Source organism: Macrobrachium rosenbergii, chromosome 3 (assembly GCF_040412425.1).
Source record: "Macrobrachium rosenbergii isolate ZJJX-2024 chromosome 3, ASM4041242v1, whole genome shotgun sequence".
Lineage (NCBI taxonomy): Eukaryota > Metazoa > Arthropoda > Malacostraca > Decapoda > Palaemonidae > Macrobrachium > Macrobrachium rosenbergii.
In genome coordinates this window covers 17260676-17287052 of record NC_089743.1, presented here as the reverse complement: position 1 = coordinate 17287052, position 26377 = coordinate 17260676, and the positions used below count along the sequence as shown (strand labels likewise).

Below are 26377 nucleotides of genomic sequence, written 5' to 3'. Positions count from 1 at the left end.
ACTTTGCCTAAATTTGAAAAGTGTACATGGACAAAATTTAGAGTTCTAAACAAAATTTCATTTATATGCTAAGGTGCAATCGGCAAAATTGAAATTAGCATGGCAAGATCTTCACAAACACTGTAACTACAGTAATTCAACGTTAGCTTTAGAGGGATCTCAAAAAGATTATTATATAGAGTAAAGAATGATGGCACATCATTTCATTTTAAACATTCCCTGCAGTGAACAGGAGTATCACATATACATGCTAAAATTATGAGTAACTTCAACATACAGATGCTGCCTAATGCAGAAGTTCTAAACAGCTGAGGACAAAAGGTCAAAACTATTAAAAGGAAGCAAGAATACAGCAAACAGATAGGTGGAAGGTAAAATTTATATCTAACCTCCATCAGCCACAAATATTCATATGTTTCAAATAAAAGATGAAGTAACTGCCAACTCACATGCATAACTGAAGATATCACATACATTACTTGCAGAAAAATAAACAAACAGATTTAGTTGAGGCATCACAATTAGATCAACATAACATACATGTCACTGGCAGCCTGTTTAGATATGTAACGTCCAGTTAGGTGACTAGATCTTAGGAATTCTGCTGCTTCCATGAAGGGTACAGAATCTGGAAAATGAGGTGTTCTTTAGTATTGTATAATATATTCCCAAAGGTCCATACTAATGAGGGTAGAGGCAGACAATCTGGACTTTTGTACAAGTTAATAATAGGCTAGTCTATGGCCAATTAGCCTATAATATAATTGTAAGATGAAAGATCATTCTTCAGTTACCTCCCAGTGATATTATCAATAATAAAATGGATATGAAAGCATTACAGTAGGTTTCCATTCACAAATAATTAATAAATAGCTTTAATGGAGAGAGAGAGAGAGAGAGAGAGAGAGAGAGAGAGAGAGAGAGAGAGAGAGAGAGAGAGAGAGAGAGAGAGTTATGATATAATCATGAGCCAAAATACTATAATGCTTGGTTATCTATCTATGAAGTTTTTAAGAAAGATAATGATCATGGCCTCCAACACTGGCATGCAAAGGGCCTATGAAATTCTGCTACAAATGTTTTTTCTGTTCTTCATCTTCCACAAATTTTAACCCTCCCATCAAACAGTTCTCATCCTAGGGGCCTGGGTCTTAAAACTACTGGCATCCATGTTATGGATGGGCCTGAAAAGGTTTCTGACACTTCAAGCCCATACACAACATTATTCGTTTCTTCAGCCACAGCTACAACCATAAATTTAATGGCATAATTTCTTAACACTTTCCTCTCCACTGAGTGAAGGGTGAATAAAGATTTGATTTATTTTATTCTTATTTATGGAAGTCACCATCGAAAATAAGCACATTTTTAACAAGTTGACAACTGAAACGCAACCCTTAATAAAAATGTTAGTTATGGTAACTGACATCAGCAAACGGCTGTTTCCCGATTCAAATGTTTATGTCAATATTTGCTGTTGTTTATGCCAGTGTCTTGCATGCAATAGTAAGTGGTTGTTAATTACCTATAAGAAATACTGATGAATTCTTAGACTATAAGAAATATTGATGAATTCTCAGACTATAAGAAATACTGATGAATTCTTAGACAAGTCACAATGTTGGTAAGCCTGATTTAATGTATGAAGATTTGCATTCAACCTAATGAACTTTGGCACCTAGGCCTATTTAATAGTTAAAAGCTAACTTGGATATAATATGCATTATCAATGGCATCTACCAAAACTGAGACAGGCATAGAGAGCCTAGCATAGTGTAATCTACTGAAAATATAGTGTAATGTACTGAAAATACATCTCGCACTATACACGACATATATGATGAAATCATGTTTTTGGACAAAATTTTAATGATAGCATAATACACGAGTTTTCGGAAGATATATGACTACTGTATGTGCAAATTACAGTTCTTTTGTATCCTGCATATTTTTGAGTTTCACAGAATGTTTTCATTGGAAATAAACCATTCTGTGTATTTACACAGCAATCTTCAGTTCTAAAATCCAAAAAATAAAAAACTGAAACATGGTACTGCCCTCGTAGCTGCTCAGACACTAATGGCAGCTGATTCAAAAATGTCCTGGAGCATGGGAGTTTCCAGACCACGGAATGCCGGGTTTTTGAGGTCGGACTGTACTTTGCAATTTCTCTTACTGTAATGAGTAACAGGCCCAGGGTTTAGCTCAATGTCTCACAAAGGAATTAAAATTACCAACATAAAATCAATACCAAAACTAATAAAGAGACTTATTACAATATTAATATTTTAATGAGTCAACAAGGTCGAGCAGGCATGCCTTGTTAGGCAAATAAAAAATCTGCCAAGTTTGCCACAACTTGGGGAGGACAGTCAGGATGGGTTTAGAAATTATAAAACACTCAGAAGGAAAAGATTAGGTAATGACGAAGGCACTTTCCTGATAATCGACCAAGCAACTTTTGCTTTCTTATCAGCCTGTCCTACACACTTTTCAAAAAATAATGAAGTGGAAAAAAAAAAAAAAAAAAAAAAAAAAAAAAAGAGGATAAATGCCTGATAGTACCCTCAGGCAAGGGAACTCAAACCCAAAACCATGGAAGGCCATGGTACAATGGCTATGGCACAGTCCAAGGTTGGAGACAAGGTTAAGTGCATGTGTACAATTCCTCCTTTTTTTCTTTCAAGTTTAGTTCACTTACACATATTATCTAGGCCTCAGGCAACCCTGTGGATCATACCCAAGCAATAATAGCGCCTCCCTTTCCCCCCCGCCTTTCACCCAGTTTTCCTCATCTAATGTGCTGCTCATCTTATAAGAATGAATAGATGGGCATATACACAAAACTGAGGTTGCAAAAACTAGATATTAATATATATCATTTTCAGCAACAGCCAATCACAGTATTGTCATGTATAAATTTATAAAAACTGTGATTGTCATGTATAATTCTATAAGAAAACATTAAGTTCAATACATACATAGGAATGATAAAAGGTGTAATGATCAAAGTAAACAGTATAAAAGAAAGCAACTAAAGCAATGACAATAAAAGTAATCCTGCACTCAATGGTCACACACTTGTAGAACAGTTGCCATGTTTCCTGAGCAAGCTTTTAGCTGACCACTGTGATTCTCAAAGTTGTTTGTAATTGGCAATGGTTAAAAGGATGAATTTCGTAAGGTGCTGCACAACAGTTCTTAATACAAATATCTGGTGTGTGGAGTTCCTACCTTTTCTAAAACCAGCTTGTTAATCTGCAAGCATTTCATTAGTTTCTCTCTCCAGCCTACTGAGAGTCAGCATGTTGAATATTTTCATGCCAACTGATTATGTGCAAAGTTCTATACTTTCTACATTCAGTTAGGTTTCCATTAACTGGTATTTGTTATGGCTTCCAGTTCCCATTCAACAAGCTTTGTTTCCTCATTTCATTTCAGCAAAACAGCATTGTTAGGACATGAGGAGTCGTTTAATTTTCAGCTAAAACTATCTCTGCAGTGATTCCATTACAGCCAAGTGCCTTCCATTTCCTAAATTTCTTTAATACTGATTCTACTTCAAAACCCATGAATTCACTCCTTACAACAATCAGGTCTTCTTCAGCTCATGATTTATCAATCAAATTATACTCATTTCTCATTCACGACCTCACAAAAGTGTTCTGAACAGTACTGACTGCCTTCTTCTCATATTACAATTTAAAAAGAACACAAATTTTAAATATTTCAGTCTCTTCTATCTATTTCAGTGCTCCTCATTTTCTCTCACTTCCATTGAAAAGGAACTATGATACTTCAATGTCAAGGCATTTGTTGTGTAGCTGACTATTTTTTACATCTTACTACAGTGCTTTTACCTTAATTTTATTGTATTTTAGCCTAATGCTGAAAATTTTGCTGAAAACACAGCATGCAATTTATACTGAATTGTTTGTTCAAGTATGGCTTTATAAATAAGTCTTTCCAAATCTTTATCTCTTTTCCCAAATTATCTTTGGTTTGTAAATAAGAAAAACAGAAAACTGTCTAGAACTTCACAAACTCTGAATCATTAGATTTGGATCTTTGAGAGTTTAATGCATATCCTTCTATGTGCAGTGTCTACAAGTACCATGATCAATTCAAATTGACTGGTATGGAATAGGTTAACTACCACAGCTCAAAGACATTTACAAAAGAACATTTTTGGGACGAAATTGTTACCTTCATTGGAGGAGAATATTCCAACAGCTGCCCCCTGAATTAGATTGAAAGCTTGATGAATGTCAGTTTGCAGGGCTAAAAACCTCTCAACCTCATCAGTACTTCTTAATTCTATGGGAGGGGGATTTCCAGACCTATAAAATACAAATAAAATATTGTTAGCATTATCATAAACTGAATAGGACTCAGTCATACCTTATGACATTTCAGAAGTACATGCATGAACTTGCAAATTTATCAGCTAATTTGTTGTTCCAATGCCAGTATTTGCCTAAATAAGCATAAATCTGTATACCCTGGAATTAATTTCATGCCCACTTTGAAAATTATACACCAATGGGAACTTTTTACCTGTTAAATTTTCATATTACCAACAATGACAAAGTAGTGTAGTAATTACTTTAAGTATAAAAATGTACAATTCCAGAAATATCACTCCCACATTTCAGACCAATATCTAAAGACAATCCATATTATTCATAAATAATCCTGCTTTTGATTAAAACATTTACGGATCATTAATACCTTGCAAGTTTTTCTACAATGTATTAACCACCCTTTTAATAATACATCGGAGTATAAAATTCCAAGACATATAGACTTGTCCCGGTGCCACAAATAAAGTATTTTTTCCACCTGAAATACACACTGAAGTGACAAAAATGCTTCTAATGCTTTCACAGTGACAAAAATGCTTCTAATGCTTTCACTAAATAACATTTTGGAAAAAAATCCACTCAGATTATTTCCCATTTATAATTCAACATGCTTAAAAAAGCTGACATACTATCACTGATGATGATGCTGAGGAGGAGGAGAAAGAGGTGGTTCCCCCAGTTAGGATCTAATTCAAGCAAAAATATTACTTTCAACTGAATTCACTATACCTTGATATTACCCGACACCCAAGAGGAATTGTAATTAGTAAATGCATCTGCCCTAGCCCAAAATGGTAAACTAAAATTCCATGATGTTCCTGACACAGCTCACCCATGCACTGTTTCCATAAATAATGGACATAATATGAGAAGTGATGGCCTTCCATCAAAGCATAATAATAGTCTTAAGGACATCCATCACTTTTGCAAGTGTACAGTGTCTTGAGATATTGAACTAGACTACTTACTCATCCAGCAAAATAGGTGAGTTAAGGATTACAGGTGTAATTGCTTCTACCTATAGGATTATATTTGGGAATTAAACAAAAGAATTTGGAGTCTTGACATCCAAAAGAATAGTGAGTGTCTTGTGGATGTGTGTTTGTCAAAATCAATAGACAAGCAAGTAGACTGGTGTCATAAGTGATATACAAATGTGAACAGGCACAACACCAATAAAGTGGGGAGATGAATTACGGAAGGTAAAAAAAAGGGACAAGATGTGGGTGTTTTGCCTCAGGGGATGGCTCATTTCACATCTAACCTCATAAAAGGAAACTCTAAAGCAGAAACATTAATAATGATGATGATGATGATGCTAATGTTGATGAATGTAAGCAGGGTACAGCACTGAGATACTCCTATGAATATCGTCATAGCAAAAAAAAAAACGAAATAATGTATTTGTTCTTACAGCAAAATTGTTTTCATCAAGCTTTCACTATGAATATGTCCATTATAGGTAATATTTGGTTCTTTTCTAGGGTATATTCTTAGCTCTGGATACCCAGCAATTCCTAAACCATCACAGAATTTTGGCCAATCAAAGCAGTTGACACGGTTCAAGGAAGCTTTACTTCCAAACTGATGGAGAACAGGAACAATTTCATTCATGTGCTGTAACAGCATACTGCTGACAGGATCCCCTGTAAGAAAAGAAAAGATTGGGTAAAATACAACTTCAAGATATTTGTGGAAAGCTAGTAAAAATGTGCAATTTACAAAATAAAGCATCACATCTACTCATTTTGCTTTTTGTTTTTTAAATAGTGATAAAGATAATGAATGTAAAGTAGTTTAAGGCCTATTTAAGATGTTCAAAAGAACAGTATCCACAAAAAGATCATTTCACAACCACCATATATCAACATCATGCATTCTTTCTGAACAGCTTTTCTGAAATAGAGGAACTTAAAAATGTGAAAGCACAGACCAACAAAATTATAATAGCACTGTATCTGAATTGTATCCCTACATTTATTTTCATATCTGTAAAAATATACAAATCTTTAAAAAGATGCCAGGGAAAAAAGTTATCTGTTATCTAGTGCTGAACAACCTATTTTCACAATGGATCAATAATCAATAATTTATATTCACTACAGTTAATAGCATTACTCATTCAAGGTTGAAGTATGAGCTGCTGTTAAACAAAAATTCAGTCTAACTTATAAAACAAAAGTAATAGTATTTTTCTTGATTTTACTCTGACCTCAGTACAACACAACCATTGTTCACAGTTCATGATACCAGTGGTGCTTCATGAAATTCTTGCACTTTTATATTTTGCAGCAATTAATGTCAAAGTGATATATTATCTCATTAGACTACTTAAAATCATCATCATTCACATTTCAAAAAAGGTTATCCCTTTATGGGGTGAAACACATGAGTTCTTTATATTCTGATGCTCATTAAAATGACTGATAACTGTATACAGTATTATGAAATTTACTGCTCTGAAGTACTAACTCCTACATATAAATACAGTAGCCCACCTTTATACATGGACTTATATGGACAGAGGCATCTTAAGACTTATTAGTCCACAATGGGGCACACCTTGAAAAAGAAAAAATTTCTAATCTATTCTTGAAATGACAGGTAGTTGTGCTATTCATAACCTTAGCTGTTAGTCTGTTCCAAAATGAGATTATCTTATATGCTCAGTTCCTATAAATGGCTGGTGCCGAGCTTTCAAATTTCATTTTACATCCAGGATACAGTTTGACTGCCTTCAAAGCAGATAGATACTAGTTGTCTACGCTGAATATCTTGTATGTTTCTATCAACCAACCTCTCAATCACAACTTTTCTGAGGTGTTCTTGCCTACTTTGACTTCCAAAGTGCCTGACTGATAATATTTGTTTAGATGAGGAGTATTAAATCACCTACTACCAATAAAGATAGTTTGAAATTTGTTGTACAGATGTAACAACAGATTTGAATTATAAAGCTGATTTTAGTAATAAAAATTACAGTTATGATTTTATGAACAACTAGATATGATCTAATTGTAGATATCTGAAGATGAAATCTATTGATTAAAATATTGTCTAATGTTATTTTATTATGTACATAAAGAGTTGTGCCAAGTGTCCCATCGCCTGAGTTTGAGTGACTGGTTAATTTATATTTATTAATTGTAGGCACGTGAGCAACTAAGTGTTGTACATAGGTTCCTATTCTTTCAAAGTCTCTAGATTTCTCCTTAACGTAATCTTCCTTTAAGGCCACTTATATTCATGTGATTACTGAAGGTATTGAGAGTGAGTCCTCAATTTCTTTAAGAATTTTATATTCATGACCTAAGTAATTAATAAATTGTACATTTCTTTCTATTCATACTCAATATTACAGGTTACTGAGTTAACAAATTTGCTATATCTTTAGTGATCTGTTTATTTAAAAATCTGTATATAACTAGTATTTTTTTGTAATAAAGCAAGCGATCCACACATGCAATCTGTGGGGTGTAGTTCAGGCTTAGGAATATTCTCAATTTTTGTTGGCTATAAATGACCTACTGTATTTAAATTTAATAAGGTTTCTTTATCTACTGGTTTATTTACATTACATTCTTTTATAAAATAATATGGCAGCCAATTAGATTACCATGCACTTGTATGGCTGTTTCATTTTTTTGTAAGCATTCTCTGAATTTAAAATTGTCATAATGAATATTATATCTTATCATTTTCATGAAGTTCTTCATTCTTGATGAATATACTGGGAAAGAAGTTATGTTTTCAAGTTCATCATTTTTCAAACTTGAATTTTGTTTGTGCATACTTGGTTTCCTTTTCTATTCTTCGCTTATTTTATTTTTCTGAGGGGGGGAGGGTACCTCTCTCATTCCCTCGGTACCTTAAGCTGAACTTTCCTCTGTTTCCAGTTTTGACATTTGTATTTCTTCTGTCTCCATTTCTGGTAATTTTCTGTTTCATCGAGCAATATTCACTAATTACTGTATTTTCATGACTAACTACATTTTTTATGATAAAATTATTTACTAATGTTCAAATGTTAACATTACCGTAAACACATGAAAATATCAATAAAATGTTTTTTTTCAATGCATATTTTAATACATGCATTTCTTAAAGAGAGAGAGAGTGTGTGTGTGTGTGTGTGTGTGTGTGTGTGTGTGTGTGTGTGTGTGTGTGTGTGTGTGTGTTATAAAAGCCTGGGGCAAGAAACAGGTTTGTAAGTTTTGCCCTGGTAATAAACCAGTTTTCTCTCCCCTCTGTACAAGAGGGACCCCCTTATTGAAATAATACTGAAATATTAAAATACTATTACTGTAAAGTGTTTTAGGATGATAGTTTAAGGTTACATGTAACATAATATCATTTCACCCTCTCTCTCTCAAGTTATTCTCTCTTTTTCCCATAATTCATGAATAATTTCACTCTTGATATTTAATGTAAGGCAACCTCTCTCTCTCTCTCTCTCTCTCTCTCTCTCTCTCTCTCTCTCTCTCTCTCTCTCTCTCTCTCTCTCAGTACTTTATATATCCTTTAATGAAATATGAATTACATAAAAACTCCACGAAGCTCACAAAACCACCACTGAATGAGTGCATGCATACATATGTGTGTGTTACAATTTTCTTATTGCTTTGATGTACGCTACATGATGACACGCTACTGGCTGGAGGAGTTGGAAGCAACCATCACAGAGCTTGTAGTAAACCCCCCCTCCCAAACTTCTCTCTCTCTCACTTTATATCTAATTCATGAAATGTGCCACCCTTTAAAATTAGGTTAAAAATTAGATTTAAAAAAGTCACTATGAGATTATACACGGTAAATGTGAATTTTCATACTAAGTGGGACTGTGAATGACATTACATTTCACTGACCTTAATGCCTAATGATGACACTCCATCCTCCACTAAAAAATTTTGATTTTTAGCATTTTGGATGAAGGATTGTGAACCTGTACTGACACAAACAACTGAATCGAGAAACAGCTAACTGCCGATGTCATTTACTGTATCTATTGCACATTTATGAAGAGTTGTGTTGAAGTTGTCAACTTGTTAAAACTTGCTGATTCTCAATGGTGACTTCCATTGGTAAAAATAAAATCCATTTTTATTCAACCTTCATGCCGCAGATGGTTAAAACGAATAACGAATGACAGGCAGAGTGCAAAATGTTTTGGAATAGGTAAAGGCAATGTCTGAAACTGGCAAAATCACACCTTTACTTCTTTTAAAATCAAGTAATCTGCACGTTTTTAAGCCAACTTTGTTAATTTACAAAAAAAGTCTCCAAATTGTGCTTCATCTGGCAACTAATGACAATGATGATGTCGGTAGTACTCAATCAGCTGAGATTTTCAGAATGTACACACCAAATGCAAATGGCATATGATTGCATTATTTATATTCTGTAATTTGATAACAATATGATAATAATACATGCAGTATACTGCAACTGGATACAGTAAGCAAAACAAGTTTTATTTAAATTATCATTATTATAAATATAGTGGTACCATTTGACTCTTGCAAATGGATATTTTTCTCCACAGAATATTTCAGTTTTTAGCACTTTTTGGTTTTTAGAATTACAGGTAAGAGATCATAAACCTGTATAATTTTTGTCTGACTACTTAGATAGCACTACCGACATGTTCAGGTTTCAAATGCTATGTATCTAATGGAACTATTTTTTTAATGTTTGTTTGTTTTCTGTATTTTGAATATCCAGTTGTTCTTATGAAGATACTGATATTTTCCAAAGCCATGTCCTTTTCACTGCAAGTTTCATCTACATTATCCTTTAATATGCTTACAGAAATAGCAAAGTATTCTCATCCTCCTATCCCATTTGGTTCAGTAAGGCGAAAGGGCTAAGTGGAGATCAGTTCCCATGTGTGGTATTCTCCTTTTATCCACACTGAGAAAGGTTTAAAACCTGATCATAGGAACATGATTCTTAGCCAGATTTAAGACCTGGAGTCTGCTTGGGGACTACTTGCAAACAAGTTTTGAGAGTGGTCAACTGCAAGCCCTGATGAGAGCCAATGTCGTCAATTGTAAATCTGGCTGGATAGAGGAAGGATAGAAATAAGAAGAAAATTACAGAAGTAGTAAAAAAGGCCCTAGAAAATTAATTGAACCAATACCTAAGGCCTTAGATAATGAAGCTGTTCAAATGACCAAAATCCACACGACATCAGGCCCCAATTTCTGGTTTCAGGCTAATTGCCCCTCACAACAAAACTGGGCCAAAGGTTGACGGGGAAGGTTCATTACTGGATAAGCTAATTAAACCTGAACTGTTATAAGCCTTATCCCTAAGGAGAGCAACTGTTAAATTATTAATATTTTAAAATATGCAATGAAAACAAAATTACTTACATGCGAGATAAAATGCAATGACAGAAAGAGCGTTAGATTTGATAGCAGCTGCAAATGCTTCAGGTCCGCTAAGAGGTGGTACATTAACAAAAGATTCTTCCCTCTGCATTCCCATTACAACCTCATCATCCTGCAGTAACTCTTCTGTAACATTAAATGTTAACAAATGTACAGTTTTCCTCAAATTATGTAAACTGAATTCACTTGCATATTACAAGAATGTCATCTAAAGTACAAAAACTTTCATAAAACCATGCTAAACTGACCTAAAGCCTGGACAGGCTGGTATCCAATTTCCTCTTTATCTTGAGACTTTTCAAATATTGCAGTCAACTGCTCATTCACCCATTCAAGAGGATCATCATAATCATTGAGAAGAGCTGCTTTTTCCTATGAAAGAAACTCTTATACTTAAAAAGCATCCTATTCACCGTTAAAACTCGAAATTATCATTAGGAACCCATATGTAGCACTTTTCTCAAGGCAAAAAGTTTGAAAAGAACTTCATATTAACTTAACAAAGGAGAATTTCTAACTTTAAAAGCTTAATTATACCACTAAGTTTTATAAATTTAATAGATGACATACTTATATTTATTTAATGATATCACTATTATCAAGATTACACGGTTGACATACTTAGATCCACTTAGAGTAAAACAAAGTTGAGACACCACAAATACCCTACCTGTTCTTGATGTAAGAAGGCAAGGGCAGGTGTAACAATTTTGCTTCTTTCTAGACCCAGAGTTTCAAGTGCTTCATCATTTATCCTCTCACTGTAGATTGAGAATTTTTTCAGTTGAAACAGAAACCAGTACAGGAAAAAATACAGTTAGTCCTTTACAAACCAAGCATAAGAAATTATGTAACTCATTTTTATTTATTCAAAAATAATGAATATTAATCCAGGAAGTACTTCTTATATAATTCTTAAACCCTGACATACTTATGAATCTTAATCCATGAGGTACTTGTCATGATTCTTAATCCCTGACATAATTATGAATCTTAATCCATGAAGTGCTTATTAAACAACTTAAAAAGTGAAGAACTTGTTATGAATCTTAATCCATGAAGGCAAACCTTACTAATTTATCTCTTGTCAAACAAATAAAAAACAATGAATCTTGTATAATCAGTTTCCTGCCAAATAATTATCAGTGTTTGTTACACAATTCGAATTTTTTACAGAAACAATAAGTACAGTATTCTTATTTAATTCATTATAGTCCGTACAAATAACACCCACTGAATAATATAATTCATATAAAAAATACCTTAGATGGCTTATTGCCTAAGTTTAAAGTACTCAATTTAAAGTGCAAATTTACACCAGTCTTATCTCTAAGGGCAGACAAATTTCAAAAGAAAAATGAACAACACTTCCAACAGACCAGTTACATATGTGGGAATCTGAGCACCTATGGTGGTACTAAGTTATTCAAAGTATCTGTACAGTACACAAGTAGAGAAGGCAAGGGTTTACAGCAGTACATAGAGCCTGTACTATTCTATGCAGCAGAAACATGGACACCGAAAAGAAATGGAAGAGATTCTCAAGACTCAGGCTGGAGTACAGTGGGAGGATTGTATTATGAATGAAGAATTTATGAAGAGATGTGGTATCAAGAGACTGGAAAATAAGACAGGCCTAAAAAATTGAGATGGTTCACATGTGATGACAAAGCATACAGAACAGCTGGTCAGAAAGGAAGAGGACATGGAAGTAGCAAGATGCACACCATAATGCAACCCAGGAAATCATGGAGAAAGGAACAGATGAAGTCTTAGACTTGAGGAAAGTTCAAGCAGGAAAGCACAGGACAGCAAAGATTAGAGCAAACTCATTTTACACAATGATGATATATGTCTGTAAAGCAGATAAATAATTTTTTGCTTCCATTTATATCTTCAGAATAACTAATTTTTACCCGATGTTTTTCTAATCGATTCCTTTATTGAAGCCAGGAAGATGGTTTATGCACATGTTTTCAAACTCTTTTCCCATCGGCGGGGTTCCGTTTCCGAGGGTGTGATGATAATATTTTTCTGCTAAATGAAAACGGCGATTTCAGCGCTGGTGGATTATGTGCCGATTTTCAGTTATGCAGTTTCTGTTGGTATGTATTTGACGGAAATCGGCGATTTTCGGCCCTGAAAACTGCTGATTTTCATTCTTAGACAAATAAAACCGGATCGCTGTTAGGGACAGCCTGTACATAACTTAAATTTTTCTCCTCTGAAATGGTGTTATGTGCCTTAGGTAAGTTAAGCTACTTTTTGGCATTTTGGTGAACTACAATTCATTCTTATAATTTCTAGCTCAGAACCTAATTTGTGTGAGAAATAGTGCTTAGGTAAAAGTTCAGATACAGTACACTTGATTCCAGTTCTTGTCAAGTCCTTGTGTTATTGTGCAGGCTTCAGTAACCTTTTCATGTCACTTATGTAATGCTGCTTTTTTTCAGTCTTGGACAGTGTATGATCTTGCATACAAATGATAGTTTCCTTCAGTCTCCCATATATTGAATGCAATAGTTTATTATCATTTTGAATTCAAATAAATTGTTTTAGGTGATTTTGTGTTTGAGTAACACATTAACATTACCACCAGTTTCCTTTAAATCTAGCATAGCTATGGTATTCTGATTATTAATTTGGTTACCTTAACATATAACACTGCAATCTAAGTACGGTGCACTGGTGCTTCCATTAAATAGTACTGTACCATAGTTTTGTGTGTAGTATCTAGAAGCCTAGTATGCTCACACAAGCTTACCTACGTTTGAAATTATTGGTTTCAAGGTCAGTGGCTTTTGTATAATAAGTGGTGCTATAAGCACTCTAATGTATCCCCAACATTTCAGTCTTTCAGGACTTCCACACTGTCACCCAAACTGAAGGTTCTCCCTCTTAGTGCCTCCACTCCAGAGCCTACAGTATTTGGGGTAATTGACGATTTACCTTCTGTCAATCTCCATAGATTAAGCATAGCTTGCATGAGCCTTCAGAGGTCCTGCCAAAGGATTTAGCTCCCCATTGCCCTATGAAGACTACAGCTCTTCTCCCCAGGGGCTTGTCAGTGTTCCATACATGTGCCACGGTCCACGCTGTGCCCAGCCAAGATTGTGCACTTAGATGGCAGGTGCTGGCAAAAAGGGCCACAAGCCTACCCAATCAAACTTGCACCCACTTTGAGTGTCCTCTCGGGTACTTAGTCCTTTGTAGAAGCAACCTGGACAACACCATAGCCTTGCTGGAGGTTTATGCTGTTCCTGTTTCATTAAGCCACCCCTGCCATACTAGCCTTTGTCATGACAGTAACAACTCTGCAAGAAGACACCATCATTTTATTCACTCATGACTCCTTTTGTGTTGCTGATATGAATGATTTGTTGTCAGATACAATATGATAAGGGTACAGTCATATATGTGACTCAAAAGCACAGCTTGCCATTATGTCAGTCCCCCTTTTGCTTACCTGTCAGAAGGCCCCTGCCAAAACTTCCTCCTACCAAACAGATAGCAAACCAAAATTTTCCCCCTCCCCTAAAACTATAACCAACAACTTTGACTAAACAGCCCCAATGACTTTCAGTAGAGACACTGAACAAAATCATATACACATGTCATGCAAAATAAACATTGAGAGAGATAAAGGATTTGTGGTTTTGTAATGAACTAAGTACAAAGCAAAGAAAAAATTTGTCACACAAACAATTTTCCAAAACATACATTGATAGAGCCCTGACTCAGAAAGTTTTTATCTACAAAATTCATTAGGGGAGCATTGACTCCATAAGGCTTCATTATAAAGTAAGTGCTTATAGCCATCTTATGAATGAAAGGGCTTTGGTTAAAATTTTTACCAATTATTCATTAACTAATAATGAAAATTCTCAAAGTGAGAAATTTAGAAATTCAACTTCTAAGTTTTTTCAATTGAAAAAAATTTTTTAAACTAAAAGTTTCACTGAAAATTGAATTTCCCAAGTACAAAATCAAGATATATAGTTATACTACTCTCTCTAAAATTTTCATCAAATTTTGTTCAGTCTTTTGCATTTATTACCATTTATTTTTTAAAAAACTTCACCATTTATTTTTGAAATAACTAAGTTTTGAGAAAACAGCAAAAGAAAAAATTTATGCTTATTTTGTAATAACTATGAAACTATGACAGTTAACTGATTTTTGCACTAAAACTATTTTGTCATATAAGAAGTATATATGGCCTGAAATTTAAAATGAATAGAAATGTGCTCTCTCTTGATTTATATGATACCTAAAATTTGCATATCGGTTAATGGCGATCTAGTTTTATGGGGCTTGTCTAGCAACGAAAATCAGCAATTTTCGGCACCGAAAATCACTGATTTCCGCTTATTGGCGCCGTTAATTCAGTATTGGCGCCAATACATACCTAACAGAGGCGCCGATAACTGAAAATTGGCACTTTTCAGCACCAATAAGCCCGAAAATCACCAAAAATGCCAGAAATCACCGATTTTTTGTTATCACACCCCAGTTAACGGCGGGCTCAGTTAACAGCGATCTGGTTTTAGGGCTTGTCTATACGAAAATCAGTATTTGCGCCAAAAATCGCTGATTTCCGAAGATAAGGCGCTGATAATTGAGTATTGGCACTGATGCATACCTAACAGAGGCGTTGCAACCGATATTTCGGGCAAGCTTCTGTGCCCCTGTTCACTGAAAATCGCCAATTTTCGGTTAGCCCAAATTTATGGTTATCATCACATCCCCAGAAACGAAATAGTGATAACCGGGACTGCCTGTATCATCACATTACACTGTAGAATTACAGTAAAGGACTGCCTGTACAATATATATGTATATATATATATATATATATATATATATATATATATATATATATATATATATATATATATATATATATATATATATATATATATATATATATATATATATATATATATATATATATATATATATATTTTTTTTTATGATGTTGCATTGTAATACATATATCCTCCTAAATTTTGATATATTTACAGCTTTTATTTATGATGTATTATGTGTAATTATTGAAATATTATAACAGAGATCTCAAAAGAATTAATGCAATTTAGAATGAATAATATCTTTCTTGAAAAAAGCGTAGTATAAGGAACACGTGAGTCCTAGTGAGAGCTTGTTTCATTTCAACGGTCATCAGTTGAGATAAAGAGAGTGCTTTGTTTTGGGTTAATGTGAGGAGAGTTTGGAATAACAACTGCCGATTCGTTCAGGTTATCAACTCAGTTTTCATCTTGTTTATAAAATACGCCAATCATAATTAGCCGTTTGCAGTATGTTTTGATCGTGTAGGTTTCTGTAAAAGCCTTGTCCCATACGAAAAGAATACAAGTGATTTCACAAAGTTACGTGGCTCTGATCACGTATGCCCCTTTGAGAGAAAGAGTAACATGTCCCAATTGCGTTCTAAACATTTGCTGGGAGTGAAGTCACCTTCCTTCTACAAATTTCTCTTTTAGTATCTTGTAACCAAAATGCCTTAATGATGTCATGTCATTGTTTCATGTGCTACTGGAGTTCTGAAATCTGTTTCATTCTTATTCTTGAGACTGACCTGTCTGGTTCACTCTCTCTTTCTCTCTATCTCTCTCTTTCTTCAAAAGAGAAAAGTTATTAACATAGAATATTGTGGTCACTGGTGTTAGTCTTAGAGACAGAAGAAGAACCTACAGGGAGAGAGAACAACACTCAGCACACGTAGAAAGGGAGTACCCTGTAGTCATGCCCTTGCACATGGAGAGCATGAACCCAAGAAGGGGGGCGAACTTGTAATGCCCCAATCAATGAAGGGGAGCGAAGTTATTACATCCTAATCTAATATATCCGAACATACAGGGGAATGCCTTCAATATCTAATAAATGGGCTTACTGGAGGAGAATCATTACCACTCGGTTACGCCTCTCTAAAATATGCCCTTGGCCATCAAACACAAGACACAGATGCAGTGGAAACGATGGCCTATGCAAGGCTATCACAAATCATGGGTTTGTATATTGATAAATATCAAAAACATGCAATATACCTGTATACACAAAATTACAGAAAGATCCCACCGGAATAAAAAAAAACGAGCTTAACGACAGTCAGGCAAAGAGATCCGAAAACACGTCTGCAACGCATGATGGCTGAAAGCAAACTGGAATGTTTACATCCAGGCAGGCAGGTATTCCTGCCTACCTGACGGTAGTTGCTGCCTAATCCACCTTGTTCTAGAGTTTAATGGCCGTGTTCAGCTTCGCCATAAATAATTCCTAATGTAAAGGACTGATGGTTTGTATATCATGTCAGAATATTACTAATGCCGATCTGACTGAAAGGTCGGCATGAAGAAATATGACAAGAATATAAACATTCCAGCACCATCTGGTGGGAAACAGAAGACTACAGAGACAGTTCAAGGGGGTTAGCCAAGCATATTTTGATTCTTTTTTTTTTATGCTGATTGCACCAAACAGCGCTAAGATAAAGCTAACTTTAACAGTAGGTAAGATTAATTCCAAATAAAAGTGTTTTTGGACACCATCATCTAGTGCTTACTAGGACTACAAACAAATACATGGTGGCACTTGGGCCTTAGACAACAGGTCATATTCAGATAGCCAACAAAGCCTCTAAAGGAGGGGATAGAGCAGCTCTCACATCTCTTGACAGGAACTGACAGGTATCTGAGGGAGGGGACAGAGAAGTTCTCAAGAGAGAAGGGATAGAGAAGTTCTTAAATCTCTCATTAGGAACAGACATGTTCTGAATTTTCACCAGGAACTCAAGAACAAACGAGAATGAGCTAAGCCATTCCATGTTAAAGGCACCAAGTTGCTCCCAATCAAAGGAGACTGGCTGCTGCCCTATTAAATGACCTGAGCTGCTCCTCAATTAAGGAGCTGTGCCCCTTTACATTAATAGAAACAAACTGATCCTCATCAAAGGAATTAAGGTGCTCCTCATCAAAAGAGTTGTTCTTCATGAAAGGAACTAAACTGTTTGTCATCAAAGAAGTTAGGCCATTCCACATTAAAAGAACCAAGCCCCTGTACCTCAAAACAGCCAAACCCATTATCAAAACACTAGAGCTGCTCATCATCCCATAACCAGAACTGCTTTTCATCAAAAGACCTATACAGGCAGTCCCAGGGATGAAAATCGGCAATTTTTGGCGCCAAAAATCACTGATTTCCACTTTATCAGCACCGATAATTGGGTATTGGCGCCGATACATACCTAACAGAGGTGCAAAACAGAACCCCTGCTGATAACCAGGGACTGCCTGTACTCATTCTTTAATATGAACCACTCCTCTTATAAGGACATGGGCTGCTCTTCTTTAAAAGAACCATGTTCACCAAAAGAGCTGAGTTGCTCCCCATTAAAGAAGCTGAACTGCTACTCATGAAAGGAGCTATGCCACTTATCATTAAGGACATAAGCCACACTTAATCAAAAGACACATGCCACTCAACATCATGGGTCATAGGCTACCCTCAGGATTTAAATCACACAGCTTCAGAGGATCTATCCCTGATTTTCTTTACAGAATACCCGAGAACTTAGTTATTTTTTTGCCTCACACGCAGATGCAAGTTCTTCGGAGAGCTGATTTCCATTAGACGATCTCATGATTTTTAACTGAAACAGCTTCACTGAAGTGTTAATGTTTAAGATGGATTTTCATTCTTCACTTAGTTATTTTTTTGCCTCACAAACAGATGCAAGTTCTTTGGAGAGCTGATTTCCATTAGACGATCTCATGATTTTTAACTGAAAGAGCTTCATTGAAGTGTTAATGTTTAAGATGGATTTTCCTTCTTCACCCACAATTGTGTCTCAAGTCTTTTATGTGTAGCTTTGGCTAAAAAATACTGATCCTGACTCTCCGATGACTCAATTAACTTGGAAAAAATTATTACATGTACCAAGTTAATTCAGTTTTGAAGAAGACTTCTGATTCTCCATACAGCCACCAACAAGAGAGGAACACAGATAAATTTATGCCTTACTAACCATGATCTAGCCATTCATTAAGGTTACCTTACATTTTTAAAGGCCACTCAAGAGCAGCAGAGACATGAGACAGGACATTGTCCAGTCACACTTCATGTCTGAACAGCAATCCAGCCCCTCTCCAAACAACCTTTCTTCAGTAGTGACACTTCCACCTCCTATCCCCTTTGACATCATGAAAAGCACTTTTAATGTTGCAGTGTAACACTCTGCTGCATATACATGGGGGTTTAAATTTAATTAGGCATGGCAATCATCCCATTATGTTATCAACCTTGAAAAGCATTACACACCATTCCAGAACCAGGTGACGCTTCATAACTACTCTACGTATGTTGAGTTCTAATTCAAAGGAGCAAAATCTACTCAAATTACATATTTTTCACTAGATTCTATTTCCTCAGATAAATTTCCATATAATATCACTGAATCTACATTTTTGTAAAGACATGCACTTACCCTTTAACATGCCCATAAGAGTGAAGACCATCATCTTATCAGTTATTCATTTTGTGGGGTAAATAATACATGTAGAATACTATACACTGCACATGAAATTGAATGTCCAGAGTTCAACCTGCAATCAGCATGTGGCATGGCACTAGTGGTTTGAAAAGCATGGTTAATAGGCAGCCATTTAAGCTTTAACCATCTTGTGTTACCTCATTCTTTTTTGTTAGTCCCACACAGCACACCTTATAGAGAGGCTTAATTTACTGAGTTCCTTTTCTCTTCCCCAGTAGTCTTTGGGTAAGTTTATTTTTATCGTAAGTCACAGCATTGTCACTATATTGTTGATGTGCAGCAGAGAAACTCCTTTAAAAGCATGTCAAAGTACCATATGTGTATTTTACCATTTACTTTAAATAAACTAATCCTGCATGATACATAATGTAATATCTTTCTAGGTTTTAGTTATGCAACTTCCAGTCATATATTTTTCACACTCAGTCACAGTCAACAAAAATCTGCAGCTATCAGGTTGCATGCATGCTCAGAAAACATTTTAGGGGTCTGACTTACAGGTCAACTGTTATTGTTGCAACAGACCCATGAAGAAGTTGAGCCAGATCTGGTGCAAGGCCAATGACACGGTGTTTACAAGATGAATCATAAATAAGAAGGACCCAGGGGAGTGATGTTCCATCATAAGGAGTGATGACAACATTCTTGGTAGGAGAGACATCCAAGTCATGCTGAAATGAAAGACTTAAAGCATGAAGACCATTTCCATATTAGTTATTATTATCCTCATCACCATTTTCATGTCAATTAACTTTCAAGGGAATGGCTACAGAAGATCTGCTTTCAAATGAACTGCAAAAACTGGGCAAAGTTAGAAAAGTTAAACAGCTCTGTAGGAAGAGTCCAAAGGGAAAGGATGAAGAATACAGAGCAGATAGTTATTCTCTGAAGAATAAAGAGTAGATAGTTATTCAGATGGGGTCTGAAGGAGCATTGCAAAAAGTTTTATTGCCTACAATGCAAAACATTAGGAACTATATTGGTAATATGGCCAACAAGGTTTTTATTTTTTGTAAAATAAGAAAAAAGGGAAATTTTTGTACACTTTTTTTAGGTATATTTTAAATTGTAGTTGAGATCCAAATATACACTGGATAAAATAATTATGATTGTGACCAATTCCCAAGTTCTAACAGTTACTAAATTTCTCCATTACAATTCTCTTCCTTCAATACCATCCACCAAACTGACAAAGTAACACCAATTGGCAACATAACTCTGGCAAAATTACTGACAGGAATAATACACTACTGCTATATTATAAACCCATTAGCAGTTTTAGTCAACCACTGTTTGAAAATATTAAATTAACAATAAAAAATTATACTTTTCAACCAGTTTCCACTATCCCATTCTACATACATAAACAGCATAAACAATATCTACACTCCAGTTTCACTATAAATACTGTACTATTAGTTGCTTTGTAAAACTTATTTTGATTCATAATCCCTAGTAGAAAAGTTTTTAAAACTGGAAGTCTTGTTTTTATAACTGAAAAGACTAAAGTTATATGGAAATGATACAGGCGTATGACTAAGTCAGGCATTGTTTATTAAGTAAAAAAAAAACCCTCTCAAGGACAAAATTCAAAAATTTCTACGTGTGTGTGACAGCTATTCTATTTATGGAATGGTTCCACAGTTTTCATTCCTGATGTGCAATACTAATACATGTTAGACAATGGACTTGATATCCTGGATCATTTACTACAAAAATATAAATTTCCAACTACAGTATAACTGTGTATCAAGTCCATATACACACACTGGCAAGTGTTTAATCATAACTGATATGCAACTGATGTCCGCTCTATTGCTGACAGAATGTTATACTGGATACCATTAAATATTGTGAATATAACAATATTTACAAAAGCAGCAAAGTGTAGTTTGGTAGCATATATAAAGTGAAGTTGTAAAAGCTTCCTAGGGTTTGATGGAGACATTAAGAACAATATTTAGGTAGCAATAGACATTGGCAGAGGACTGGCTGACATAAAGTGACAGTGGATAAATAACTAAGGCCATAAAAAAGTTTTAACAAATGATGAACTAGAAGAGCTTATTAAATTACCAACGGTCAAAGAGGAAGACACAAAAAAATAGATCTGGCTTAGTATTTACAGACTGAACTGGACAAAATTATGGAATATAATTCTGAGATGAAATACAGTGTTAAAGTTACCTATGTGATTACCAAAGGACTACAACCACTGCAACCATGCTTAAATGAATTAAGATGAGAAACAATAACAAATCAGTGTTTTTAGCAAAGGTATTAGCAAAAGAAAAACTTCAACTTTCTTTGTTCCTAGCATTACCTCAGGTTCTCCACTAAAAGGTACCTATCCTCCTTCACTGTTAGGTCCTACAAGGCCATCAGAAACAGATGACCTTTCCAAGATACCATCAGGGTATTCTTACACAAACACTTTTCTTCACAATTCCTGTAATGCATTTTCATCACCATCACTGCTTCCAACACCATGTGAAACAAAGAGCCTCTCTGAAATTCCACCACCCAAGTCTTTCCTATGTTTTATCTTCTACAAATCTCCAGCTTCCCTTTTTCTTGTAGTTCTTTTCCAAGTAGGTTTGGATCATCCAACTACTCTGGTGCACACAGGAGCCCACTATTCTTGTAGAACTTATGCAAAGGACATGTCCATGCAATCTCCAAATTTTTTTCCTCATTATTTCATGTTAATCAGGGAGCAGATATTGATAGTGATCATCATCTCAGCATTGCAAAAATAAGGCTTAAGCTAAAAAAAGAAAAAAGAAGGGAAAGCCTGTTGTTGATAGGTACGATGCTGATACGCTTAGCAGAGGAGGAGGAAAAGGAGAGATTTACAACAGAATGCAGAAACAGGTTTTTGGTGTTGGAAACGTTGCAGGAGGGAGAGAGAAGTGTATATGAGATGTTGGGGGATGTGAATAAAGCTTTGCATGGGGCTGCTGGTTATATGATCAGAAGGAGACTCAGACTGAGGAAAAAGATGTGGATGTCTGAGGAAACATGTGATATGATCATAAAGAGAGGTGATGAATGAGATGTAGCTTGTTAATGATAAAGATTTTGAATTAGCAAGAACCAAGTACTGTATTTGAGTTTAAATTCAGAAGTTAAAGAACTAACTAAGAGAGATAAAAGATCTGTTAATGAAAATGCTGCGGAAATTAAAAAATGAATGAATAAAAATGATGGTTAGAGCCAGAGGATAGCATATAAAGAAATTGGAGAGCTGAGTGGCAGTGCTGGTACGCTTAAGAATATACCAAAAATGCTGAAATCAGAAATGGATGGGAAGAGCACTTTGAGAGTTCTTAATAGACCAGTCCCACCAGAAGAGGTTATACCGCCTGCTCAGGAAGATTTAAATATTGATGAAGGTGAGATCAAGTTAGAAGTACAATAGTAGTTAAGGCAATTAAACAGTTAATGAATTATAACGCACCAGGAGAGGATGGTTTATTTCCGGAAATTTTTAAAATGGAGGAGGATAGATTAGTATTTGTCTTGAAGATGATATTCAATGAGATATGGGTGATGGGGATAATACCACCAGGTTGGAAGAATGGTGTGATCATTAAAGTTTCAAAGAAAGGAGATCTGAGTAGGTGTAGTAACTGGAGGGGAATCACTTTGTCAGCTATAGCCTTGAAAATTTTCAGTAGACTAACAGGCCAGTTTTAGAGGGGGGGGTGGGGTTGCAGTGATCAGATCTTCACAGTCAGGCATTTAATGCAGCAAGCTAATGAAATAAGAACTCCGTTAAGTCTTTGTTTTGTTGATTTTGAAAGGGCCTTTGATCCCCTTTATCTGCCGACAGCGACCAGATTCGCTGAACAGCATCACCAATATACAGTAAATGTGCCTCACTGTATAACTTCTCAGTTCCAGAGGTCCTTTATTCTTCACAATGTTGGACCGTGGAACAACCTCCCAGAGGATGTCGTGCAATTGAAACTTCAGAAGCTCAAGTGAAGATGCAATGCATTACTACCCTAATACTATTCTCCTTGCATTTTAATACATTTTTATCTATTTATTAATTTATTATTTTTCCTTTTTTAATAAGTGGACCTCTTCTTTATGTATTTCCCTTTGCCTATTCTTACTTCTTCCTAATGAACACCACATTCTTTTGAAGCTTGAATTTCAAGTCAATGGCCTCTGTGGGCTTGTTCCAGATGAATGATAATAATAATAACAGCAGCACCAACATTCAATAAATGTGCCTCACTGTCAAACTTCTCAGCTCCAAAGGTCCTTTATTCCTCACACCATTGGACTGTGGAACAGTCTGCCTGGAGATGTTGTGCTACTGGAACTTCGTAAGTTCAAGCAAAAATGCAACACATTATTGCCCTAAAACAATTCTCCTTCTATTTTAACAATTCACTTACTTTTTTTTATTTATTGTTTATTTTTTCTTTTTAATAACTGATCTCTTCTTTCTGTATTTCCTATTACCCAACCCAGCCAAAGCCTTTGGCTTTGGCTGGATTGGATTGGATTTCGGGGGTTCCCTGATCACCACCACCACCACTGCCGGTGTTTAACTATTACTTGTGCTTGAATACTTGATCATTTCATGCAATATAAAGGCATCACTAACCATATAGGGGTAGCAATTTCACAACACAGTCCATTATTTGCACTTTAAATTTCAGAGTGACATATTAAACTTGTATTTGTAAGTAACAGAATAAATCAGCAGGCAAGACTACATTTACCATAAAACAAATTAACCAGTTTAATTACTTATATTTAAGGGGAGCGCTGACTCCATAAGGCCCCATTATAAAATAAGTGCTTATGGCCACCTTATGAATGAAGAGATTTGCTTCAAATTTCTACCACTTATTCTTCAACTAATAATGAAAATTCTCAAAGCGGGAAACTTAGAAATTCAACTTCTAAGTTAATTTTTTATTTTTTTTTGCATTTGAAAAAAATATTTTAAAACTTCAAAAATATGCAAAAAAAAAGTTTCACTTAAAAACGAATTTCCCAGAGTACAAAATCAAGACATATAGTAATACTACACTGTGAAAGCTTCATTGAATTAAGTTCAGTCTTCTTCGAGTTATAAGCATTTATTTTTGAAAAAAACTAAGTTCTGAGAAAAGAGCAAAAGGAAAAAATTTATGCTTGCTTTGTAATAACAATGAAACTATGACAGAAGGCTGATTTTTGCACTAAAACCATTTTGTCATAAAAGAAATATGCCCTGAAATTTACAACATAATCAAATGAATAGAAATGTGCTCTCTCTAGACTGGGGCTAATTTAAGGATGGCCAATTAAAAAAAAACACTTCAATGGAAAGAGGAAGACATGCATATGCAAATAGTATAAGAAAAAAATTATAAAAAATTTTCTGTACTTTCCAGGCGAAGTTGAAAGTGGATATTCCCAATCCTGCGTGGGACCTCTTTTCCAGAGGAGAGTCGTAAAAATATGCCCATTTTACCAAGTTATAAGTATTTTTTCTAATATTTTTTTTTATTTTCTTTTGTAAAATTATAATTACAGCTCACACAATATCATAACAGATAAGAACTAAGCAAGTAACAAATTCTGAGTATCATATATATCTGTGTGTAAGATGACCTTTAGATATGATGTGGTAAAAAATTATGGAAAATTTTTATGAATTTTATGAATAGTATATAAGACAACTGCTAAATTACAAAACCATCTGTGTATAGGCTGGCTTTTTATTATAAAAGCATGGGGGAAAGTTAGTAGAAAGTGCCTCAAAATCATTTAAGAAATGCGGTATCTGTAATGCCATGGATGGTACCGAAGATTGACCTTCTGTACGATAAGGACGACAAAGCCGAAGTCAACTCACCAGAACCAGACTGGAATCCCTATGATGATGGCATATGTGATGAATCTTGTAATATGTGTGAGAAACTTTTCAAAACAGTTATTGATGACTGTGAGGAATTTGATGGGATTCAGATATACACGTTCACGATCTCTACATAATTCTAAATACCGATAAGCTCTATAAACCGAAATTTTTTTCGGAGAAAAGTAATCATCTGCAAAAATCAAAAAGTATAACTACTATATTTAGAATCATGATTTAAATAAAAGTTGTTCTACTGGCTATACCCAATTACAGTACTGTATATAGCATGTATTATTATCATATTGTTCTCATATTACACAATATGAACATGAAATCATACGCCATTTGCATTTAATATTGTTTACAGTCTCAAAATCTCAGCTGACTGAGTATTACTGACCTCTTCTTTGCTATTAGTTGCTAAATGAAGCATCATTCGGAGATAAGGTTTCTTGTAAATTACCAAATTTAGGTTTAAAACGTGTAATTACTTGATTTTAAAAGCAGCAAGTATGATTTCGCCTATTCCAAACAACTCTTCTTGCCTATTCCAAAATGTTTTGCAGCCCACCTGTTATTCGTTTTATTCAGCTGTAGCTATAACCTGCAGTTTTAATTTTGTGGCATTCTTTCTTAAGAGCCTTCTCCACTGCATGAAGGATGAATAAAAATGCATTTTGTTTTTACTTATGGAAGCCATCATTGAGAATAGGCAAGTTTTAACAACTTGACAACTTAATGTAACTCTTAACAAATGCTCGATAGTTATGATAAATGACGTGAGCAATCAGTTGCGTCTTGATTTGACTGTTTATGTCAGTACAGGTTTACAATCCTTAATCCAGAGTTCTAAAAACCAGAATTTTTTTTAGTGGAGGATAGAGCATCACCATTAGGTATTATGGCTGATGAAATGTGTAGAGAGAGAGAGAGAGAGAGAGAGAGAGAGAGAGAGAGAGAGAGAGAGAGAGAGAGAGAGAGAGAGAGAGAGACTACTGGCCCTGCATGGACTGTTATACTGACAGATATCCATTCGCAAAAGTCAAATTCTTGTTTATTGATAATAATAATTTTGATAAAACTGTTGTTTTACTGCATCCAATTATACTGCACATATTATTGCCATATCTTGTTACAAAATATGAACAAAGTGACCCTGTGCCACTTGCATTCTGATTCT

At 34.9% G+C, this 26377-nt stretch overlaps 1 protein-coding gene across 1 annotated transcript in view; it reads right to left on the bottom strand.

Annotated features, from left to right (window-relative positions):
* Positions 1–26377, bottom strand: part of LOC136852935 (thioredoxin domain-containing protein 16-like) — a 96178-nt gene that overhangs the window by 36817 nt on the left and 32984 nt on the right. Inside the window, exons 9-15 of the mRNA XM_067127923.1 lie at positions 19824–19996; positions 11427–11517; positions 11005–11128; positions 10739–10882; positions 5779–6010; positions 4207–4340; positions 541–628 (exon numbers count right to left, since the gene is read on the bottom strand). Coding sequence (XP_066984024.1) covers positions 541–628; positions 4207–4340; positions 5779–6010; positions 10739–10882; positions 11005–11128; positions 11427–11517; positions 19824–19996 — 986 coding nt within the window. The remainder of the gene's footprint in view (positions 1–540; positions 629–4206; positions 4341–5778; positions 6011–10738; positions 10883–11004; positions 11129–11426; positions 11518–19823; positions 19997–26377) is intronic.